The sequence below is a fragment of the Nothoprocta perdicaria genome, unplaced genomic scaffold (genome assembly GCF_003342845.1).
Source record: "Nothoprocta perdicaria isolate Ctin4 unplaced genomic scaffold, notPer1 scaffold_251, whole genome shotgun sequence".
In the NCBI taxonomy this organism is placed as follows: domain Eukaryota; kingdom Metazoa; phylum Chordata; class Aves; order Tinamiformes; family Tinamidae; genus Nothoprocta; species Nothoprocta perdicaria.
Window position 1 is genome coordinate 533659 of NW_020455479.1, and position 9314 is coordinate 542972.

At 49.3% G+C, this 9314-nt stretch overlaps 2 protein-coding genes across 2 annotated transcripts in view; one reads left to right on the forward strand and one right to left on the reverse strand.

The window, feature by feature from the left end:
• The window catches only part of PTDSS2 (phosphatidylserine synthase 2), a 36068-nt gene extending 32233 nt beyond the window's left edge, over positions 1-3835 (reverse strand). Inside the window, exon 1 of the mRNA XM_026040253.1 lies at positions 3609-3835. Within this exon, the coding sequence (XP_025896038.1) occupies positions 3609-3835 (227 nt within the window). The remainder of the gene's footprint in view (positions 1-3608) is intronic.
• A 3750-nt stretch (positions 3836-7585) lies between these two features.
• ANO9 (anoctamin 9) overlaps positions 7586-9314 on the forward strand; it is a 12448-nt gene continuing 10719 nt past the window's right edge. The window contains exon 1 of the mRNA XM_026040248.1: positions 7586-7594. Within this exon, the coding sequence (XP_025896033.1) occupies positions 7589-7594 (6 nt within the window). The 5' untranslated portion in view covers positions 7586-7588. The remainder of the gene's footprint in view (positions 7595-9314) is intronic.

Genomic DNA, 9314 nt, shown 5'->3' on the forward strand with positions numbered 1-9314 from the left:
AAAAAAAAAAAAAAAAAAAAAAAAAAAAAGCAATGTAGAGAAATAATACTTAGTCTAACATCCATTTGAGGCATTAAACACCCAACAAGACCTATCCTTAAAGGTATTRCATTTAGGTGTCACCTTCCTTGTTAGAAGTATGTGCTTCTTTTCTTTCAGGAAAGAGCGATGATATTCTAATACTGCAATTTGCAGGACACAGTTAACTTCATTTACAGGAACAGTTAAGTTATCCAGCAGGCTAGAGTGACTTAGCTACCTCACACAGCTATCTCCTGGAGGCTCTTGCAAGCAACCAGATACTGCCAGGACATACCTAAATACAAAAGGCAAGCAACCAAAATACACCCTTCTGCTGTTCAGGGGAGCAATTCGATTACACTCAGCCCTTAGCCAACTCTGACAAGGTAGCAAAGCARAACAGATCAAGCACACACAGGACCTCATCAAGGTCTGCTTTCGATCGGCCAGCTTTTACAGCCTGACAAAACACAGCAAACACTGAGTTTCCAACAAATTTAATGAAAGATCCTTTGACAGTGCTACAGTAATCCCATGAGTGTGCAGCTCATGCTGATTTGCAGATCTTCCCACTTGGTATCTCTCTTTCAAATAAATCATTCATTTCTTCCTCCAGGAGCCCTTTGAGAAAACCTCTTAGTACTGTAAGCTCAGGGGTGGGTGGGTTTTTTTTGGTTTTTTTTTTTTTTTTTTTTTTTTTTTTTTTAAGATAAGAGGTATATGCAAGGAATGTCTCAGAAACAACTTTGTTTGGAATATCAATCCTGCATTTCCAAAAATGGGTGTTTTGCACACTAATCTCCATTTCCAAAAATCATACTTCACTAGTGACCAGAAAAGATTTCCTGTAATACAAGATACAGCAAGAGAAATAGTCTGTAGGGTTATCTTTTCCTCAAAGGCAGTTCTTACCCTTTCTGCAGCAAACAGTCCAAACTGATTTCTATGAAAGCTCTACTAGCCCCCAGGCTGCTCTACCTACCATTTCTCCCTTTTTTCATTTTTCATTTCCAGTTCCTGAGCTCTGGAGGTCTCTCCTGTTGAACTAAGGCCACATGACCTTAGTAGCCAACATCATATCTACAAGATGGCGATGGAGTTATTTATTGTGACAGAGAAAAACACATCAAGAAACAACACAGGATACTAAAGCTAGTTAAATTCAAATTAAAGTAAGGCTTAGTAAAAATAATTAACCCATAGAGTCACAATGCAACGCAGTGGCAAAGATACATCTGGTGGCTCCTGACATTTTCAAATCAAGACTGGATACTTTTCTGGGCATGAATGCTTTGATTAAATACAAGTTGAGAAGTAATACAGAAATCTGTGGCAGCACAAACGCTTTATAGCAAAAACTATGTACCGGACTGGACTRGATGATCCAAAACTGATGATTCAAGACCAGGGTGAGTTGGCATAGACAGACTGAACATATAAGATAAATCAAGTCATTCTTCTGCAGCCAGATTCCAAAACGGTTGATGTCTTTCCCTTCTTAGTTCAGTACATATCAGATCTAACATGCTTCAGTGTACAAAAAAAAAAAAAAAAAAAAGTCAACCTCAGCCAAAAAAGTCCTTGGTTTGTATTCAGAAAGCTAACTTTAAATGTTTCTTGCCTATACACATTATAAGCGTACTGTGAATGGCATTGAACACCTTTCGCCTAGGAGAGCTGCTTACCACACAGATCTGTGTACTTCCAGCTCTTGTCTAGTAGTAACAGACATTGGGAAATTAGTTCAGGGGTTAACAGATAATGTTTTATAAAGCTCCTTCCCATTTCCTTTGCTTGATTTTCCTCACGACAAAGATAGTTGTCATGGTACACATCATGCAAGATCCCATAGTTTATCAAAATACAGTATTTTCCAGGCTAAAGTTATTAAAACCAAGCACAGAAAYTGCCCTGTCCTCTCAAAACAATTACAAGTTCTGTAACACCTAAAACCTGTTTTTGGATATGAGGTGTTTTAAAAGTAGCAGGCAAATAGCTAAACAGGACCATGTTCTCAGAGGACTGCATTTATAGCAGGAAACTACCTTTGCAAGTTATATTACTTTACTTCTAGAATGATTTCCTACTTTACTTAAAATTTCCAAATGTTTGATTTCTCCAAACAGAGCAGGCCGTAAGAGTAACCTTAGCTAGGAGACAGTTAACTTCCAGAGGAAAAGGTACTTTCACAGTAACTCACATGGAGGAGGGGGTAACTTCTTAAATTTCCATTTTCTGAGGCCACATCCATAACAGGCAGTGCGAGAACAGCATCCAGGGTCACAGAAACTAAATACGTAACTTTGGGCAGGGGATAATGATTATTCAGAGCAAAAGCTGAGCCATGACCAAAAGATACACTAGCAAAAAGGACATGCAACAGTGTCGCACACAGGTCAAAAGTAACAAAAGGAAAAATCCAGAAGCTTTTGGAAGCTTTTTAAAACTCCTCTATATTTATTAGCACAAGCAACAAAGCACTAGGCAACAAATGCACTAAAAAAAAAAAAAAAAAGAAGAGGAAAAAAAAGAAAAAGGCATAGTAATACTTTCAACAGAAGAAAAGCAGACTGCACTCTACACTGACACAACCATAACAGGAAAAAAACAAAAAAAAACAAAAAAAAAAAAAACAAAAGGAGAGATTACAAGAGAAAAACAGAGAAAAAAATCAGGTGTTGCTAAGCCCCCAGAAAACGAACGACAAGGTAATAAGAAAGTGACAGTTTTACCCATTTTCCATTTATAAGCTGACACTACTCAGCAGGCCTCAGGAAGATCCAGTTACTTGCTCAGCCTACATGCGGCAATGCTAATGCGTCCTCCCCGAGAAAGTTCATGTGTCCTCAGGACGACACTATTCCTGGATTATCCTTGCGTACACTCCAGCCACTGCCGTAGCGAGCGCGTGCAGATCCAAGCRGGATCTGAGCGTCTCTTACCAAGGGAGGTGTCAAACTGGCAGGAATATCACCTAACATCGGTAGCTACATCAAGATCAACACCACCTCCCCTTCGCTCCAGCCCAGATTGGCGGGGTCAGAGCCAAACATCCTCCCCTTCTCAACCCGCTAATGTCAAACGGCGGCCAAAATCATCTCCCCCTTAGCTCAGGTTCCAAAAAGCTGGCTCTAATGTCAGCCCAGTACGTTCTCTGCTCCAGCCCATGGTGGAGCAAAAAAAGACTGTAGTAATAATAATAAAGTAGAGAATATGTGGTTTTGCCTTGATTTTCTAGATTCAGCATGCCACAAACCCAAGCGAAACACACTTTGCCTCCCTGGCTGAACTTAAGGATTGCAAATTCGGATTTCCAGCTGGCTTTTAGGAAACACAGAGACAGAAGCGACCTCCCGCAAGACTGAGGGCGATGCAATACGTGGAGCACGTTGCTCCCTACACAACGCAAATGGAAGCGGGGACGTAGAGAGCACGTTGCTCCCTACACAACGCAAATGGAAGCGGGGACGTAGAGAGCACGTTGCTCTCTACACAACGCAGATGGAAGCGGAGACGAAACCCCCCATGCTGCGCAGCGGGGCCTGGGCGCGATGGGGAAGCGGGGCGCCAAGAGCAGCGGCTCTCACCAGAAGAAGGTGTTGGTGCCATCGTCGTACACCTCGGACTCGGTGCTGCGGCGCAGGCCGGCGCTGTCCCTCTCGGGGCCCGGCGGCAGAGACGGCGGCGACTCGGCTGGCCGTGGCCGCTCGGCCACAGCGGGGACCCCGCCGTTGGGCAGCGCCGGGGGCTGCTGCTCCTCCAGAGCGGCCTTGCCCAGGACGCCGCCGTGGCCGCGCCGCTCGCCGCGCCTCATGGCGCCCGCCGCGCTAACGGCCGCCAACGGCCGTTAACGGCCGCGCTCGCGCCGCTTCACCGCGCTCATGAGGGGGGGGGAGGGGGCGGGGCGCGACCCCGACGCGCGGCCGCACGTCGGCGCAGGCGCACAGCGCTGCCGGCAGGGGGGCGGGGCGCCCGCGGTTGCCGCGGCAACGGGCCCGCCCTGGCCGCCGTTGGGGCCGTTGCTCCGTGAGGCGCCGCCTGCGCCATTGGCCGCGCTCGCCGCGGGCTCCCTGCGTTACCCAGGGACAAAGGAAAGATGTAAACCCCCCTATATATATATAAGTGTATACATATATGAGTGTGTATGTATATACATATATATATTATACACATACATGTATATATTATACACATACATATATATATTATACATATACATATATACATATATACATATATACATATATAYATTATACACACATATATATATAAAGTTTTCTGGAACATTTTAAAAAATGGAATACCCCACGTCTAGAGAGAAAGCTGCAAGTGCTCCCTGTGGCACCCTCAAGCCTCAAGCCTTATTTTAATCTCCACCCCACCACGGGGGCTCTTTCCTGCAGCTTTCCAGACCGTCTTTTTGGCATTGACGTGAGGCTGTTCAGGGAGAGAAACCCGCAGGAACAAAGAAAAGGAAGATCAGGGGGGAAAATAAGGGGGAGAAAATATTAATGTGGCTGTAAATGACCGAGGTGGCCACATGATGGCAGCAGCCGGCTAGGCAGCCACCAAGGGCGTTGTAGGCGCCACATGCAGCTTCCAGCCCTGCTAAAATCCGGCGTTTGTGTATGAAAAATGAGCCTTGCTGTGCTGGCAAAGCCACACGCCTGCTTGCTTGCTTGCTTGCTTCATTAGTAAAGACAGCCCAAGCCTGTGTCGTTGCTGCGTCTGAGTGAAAAGGAGTTGGCCAAAGCCCCCCCCCAAGAAGGTGCAATGCTGTCCCTTGGGAAAAATCAAGTGTACAGAAGCACAGGGATCGCACTGGCTGCTGTAGAGCCCCCCACCAGCTTGAACCGTTCTCTCCTGGCAATGTTTAACGAGGCAGCCCAGAGCTCAGACATGTGCAAAGCGAAGGGAAAACGCGACGATGACGAAGCTGACGCTGCAGCTTTCGGCAGCCGCCACGCCAGGCTCAGGCCTCTTGGGCATTCCTGGACTTTCGTCTCCCTCTGCCTGTTGGCCTGGATCCATCCCGGTGCCTTCAGGCCTTTGGGACAGGTCAAACTCTAGGGAAGGGATGCGCTGTTACCCCCTGAATGACACTTGGGGCAAGTGCAGCAATTCCTTCAGATGGCTGGACAGGATCACACACGCTGGAAAGGAACCCCAAGGTCTCAACACCCCTAGCTAAACAGCCTCAAAGTTAGATAACAGCGCCCTAGCTTTATGAGGGCATGCAGATAGTTGCARTGTCATGCAGGTCTAGAGCAAAACGGCCTTTGGCATCAGCAGCTGAGGGCTGTGCTCCCTGCCTGCCCTCATGACGTAGTGCAAAATATCAAAGCAAACCCCAAAGCAGAGTTGGCAGAGCTGGAAGCAGCTTGAGATGTGTTCAGGCCCAACACAGGCTTACTGCCAGGCCCAGGTTTTTGGCCATCTTGCTCATTCACAGTGTCTCTAGCAGGATTTTCACCAGCTGCTGAGAAACAGATGCCCTACCAGCGATCTCTAAGTTTAAAAGGTTCAACAAGCACTTGCTCAACATCACCTCAACCTCCCAAATGCGGCTYGTCTTTACTCCATCGCTGACAGCAGGTGAATATGAATTGTCCTCTGCCCATTTCATTGAGCAGATTTTCCTGAATACATCAAACTGGACATGGAAGTCTTCAAAATTAGGACAAAAATAAATAAATGTACACAGAAAGGTCCTCCCCACCCCACCTCTTTATTTTCTAGTCATTTTGTCCCATTCAGACTATACAGACAGGCTCCAAATCTTTGCGGTATCTAAGAGTATCTCTGGGAACACATATGAGGAGCTGGCTGGGTAGACTGTCAGCTGGAACAACAAAATATCTGGGCAGGGTGAAGAAGCTCTGCTCAAAATCAGTCCACAAGTGACATAAGGGCACCCAAGGGACCACAGCTGACCAGAAAGCTGTGCTTTCATACCAAAAAAACATCTCCTGAGGGATCCCTCTCCTTTCATGCCCTTCTCAACAGGAAGGCGATGCCCTCTGAATTCCTCTGCAAAAATCCCACAAAGTCTTGGGGATTGGAAAGAGCAAATAAATGTTTTATCACCCTCTGAAAGCTCCTTACCCGGAGGCCTCAAGGTCCTCTTCTAGTYGAGGTGGTTTATCACAGCAAAGCCTTCAGCAGTCTTCTACCCCTTCACACAAGGAAATTACCATTTTCACATCTGGCCGGGGTTAACGGGTCAAGCAAGTGCTGCCAGGCACCTTCAATGCCATCTTGCTTCACTGAGGCCCAACCCCTGCCCAACGTGGCTTGAGCTTATCAACCCGACGTGATTCTGCAGTGGAGGAGGATTCAACCACCTGCCCTGCCCCAGCAGCAACAGCTTGGGCAAAGAGCCAGCCTGCGGGCACAGATCCAYCCTCCACACTGGCCAGGAAAGCCACAAATTTGGGGGGTTTCTGCTGGAAGCAGCTGGCACCCACATTCAATTGCTGGCCCTCCTGGAGAGCAAAGTCCTCCTGTTCCTCCTCGGCAAAGTTTGCAGGTGGAAAAGACAGATATCCACGTGGCTGTCCCACCTACTTATTACCCCGTATCCGTTTAACCCAACAGTGCTCACGTTGCAAAGGTCTTTGGCCTTCTGGCAGGAGATGCCAAAAGCCCCATCAGGGCTATCTTAGGAGACTTCAGTCTCTCCCCATATAAACTCACAGAGAGAAGCCCCACACTCACAAAGGGCTCCAGGGRATAAAGAGGTTCTTCCCCTCTGACCAGCTCCACAAACCACCTTGAAGGGAGGCCCTTCAAGCCTTGYCAACACAGCGATCTGGGTGTGATTTTCAGCATCGCGACACGAGGGTCACGGGGCCCATCAGGAAAACTGAYGTAATTCTGCCCTAGTAAATCCTATCGGCTTAAGAGCGACAAGATTTTTAAGCACAGGGAGGCAGGAGGCCACTGCTATTTGTGTTGTTCAGAGCACGCTTCGAGGCCTCCCTCTTCAGCCCTCAGGGATGGAATAGTTGCTCTTAAGCATTATAAAATACCAGTAGATGTTCCCTAAGTTGTTGATACCGGGTCACAAAGGCCCATGTGCAATAGCACAAGGTGTATCGCACGCAGCAGCAAAACCACACAGCTTTTAAAGATGTTTTCACTAGCTGCTGGGAGGCGAAGGAAGGGTTTCCCTGCCTCCATTGGGCYCCTCCAGGGAGCCAGGTTTCCTTAGCAGATCACGGAAGAGGGAACCAAGGGAGCCAAAGCATTTCCCCCAAGCAGGAGGTTTGCCAGGAGCGGCGGACACCGCCTGCCAAGAGTTGCCTGCCTATCTCAATGGGCGGTACTGGGCTTGCCACTCCTTGAGCAAGGGTGAAGGGCAGCCTCCTCCTCCTCCTCCCRGGTTTCTGTTCCTGCCAGGCAGAGGCAGGAGAGTGTCCCACGCGGAAGCCAGGTCCCCGCTCGGTTCACATGAGACCTCAGCCCGAGGAGGTTGGGRAGCAAACGACGCTCGGTGGCAGAACCCCAAAGAGACCTGCCGAGAGGAGCCCAAGGAGCCTGGGACAGAGACACCCGCCACTTCGCAATGCAGGTAGGAAATAAATCATCTACCACCTTCCAGGACATTGCCRTTCAGCACCCTGAACCACCAGCAGCTTAGAAACACGGCACAATCTGCTCTGCCACGTGGGCCTGGGGCTCCCAGGGGACTCCAGCATCCCAAAAGCACTCAGCTGCTCTTGCCAGCGAGGAATTCTYACTATGGATGTGCCACAAGGAACGGGCCCAGGACCTGTGTCCTGGGGATGAGGGAGAGCTGAGCTATTCACGGCCCCAGTGCTGATGCCAGAGCCCAAGTCAGAGGACCCCCGCCCCAACACACTTTCCAAAGTGAAGACATGAGACATGGGATCTTCAGCTCCTGTAGACCCAGGAAAAGGCACTGCCTTTTAGAAAGCATTCTCGGTAGCATTCTTGGATGTTTCCCGAGGCCATGAAATAAAACAAGGGAAGAGGGAGGATGAGGAATCTTTGCTTGTGTGGCTTGAAAGAAAAGAAGAACATTTGATTTGTTTTATTCAAAAGGCCTCGCAAGCTCCCTAACGTAATTGTGTAGGTGTCTTCTCAATCCRTGATGATCACATTTCTCAGGAAGCTATGACACCAGATGGAAGGGCTCGAAGGGAAGGGAGAAGGGCACAAAGCACTGGTAGGAAGCATCCTCAAGAGAGTGATTTGATCTTCGTGTGGGTGAGAGGAGCCACCCAAAACTCTCCTTGAGCCATGGCTGGAAAGGAAAACAAGGATTCTGACTYGTGGCCAGGCCCTTAGCCTAAGGAAGAACTCCCCTACAGGCAGCGGCCCAAGGGGAGGTATTGGGGTCTCTCAAGAAGGCAGGACCCCCAGCTGCAGAGAAGCCAGGTGCTCTTTGGGGCACCTTCCTGCATTAAATTTACTGCTGCTCACTACGCASGTTACCTCTGTTCCACTTTTCCACCACATGGCTCCTGCTCCAGGAGCGATTAGGAAAATGCTAAACTTCCACTTTCCTCTTTGATAGCAGGGATTAGAGTCCATGTTTTATAGAGCCCCTTCGGAGCGCAGGCGCTTTGCCCGCGGGGAGCACCTGCCTCGTGCTGCAGGTTGGTGCCTCCAGCCACCCYGGCCTGCGAGCGGCTGTAGGGCTACGAGCCCCCCCGTAGCACGAGCCACGTCTGCTGCACACCCGTCCCAGGGCCTAGAGCCCCCTCTGCCTTGAGCTTCGCCCAGCTCATGGGCATTGCAGCCCAGCCTAACGCACTGGACCTGCTGTGCTGACCCTCCAGGAAGCCTCCGTCTGAGGATCCCCCTCTGCAGCTCGAGGTATTTTTACCTGTTATGAATCCAGAGACCCCTCCTCAGGAAACTGCAACCAACAGCAACTCTTTTCCAAGCCTGTCCGCCTTCCCCAGCTTTCAGCCTGCTGCCTCGAATGCAGTAAGTTCAGTGGCTGTGGGAGCACAGAGAAAAGTCTGCCAAGCTGCTAAAGGAAAGCGCAAAGCAACGAGTCCCTCTTGGTGTTCACATCATCTCTCATCACTTCGGGAGTGCCTGGAAGCCCTTGGTGAGGACGGGATGTTCCCGCTGCCTCCCTGTAGAGCTGGTGAGCAAAGGGAGATAAGGGAATGGGTTGTGCCCCTCGTGGTAGGGATCTCTTCACTCTCACCCAAGGATTAGAAGGAAAAGGAGCAGCTTTCCTCCTTAAAAGTGGCTTCTAGAGCAGCATCTTTGCAGGAAGAGGCTGGTGTGTACAGGGGCTGAGAGAAGCCAGC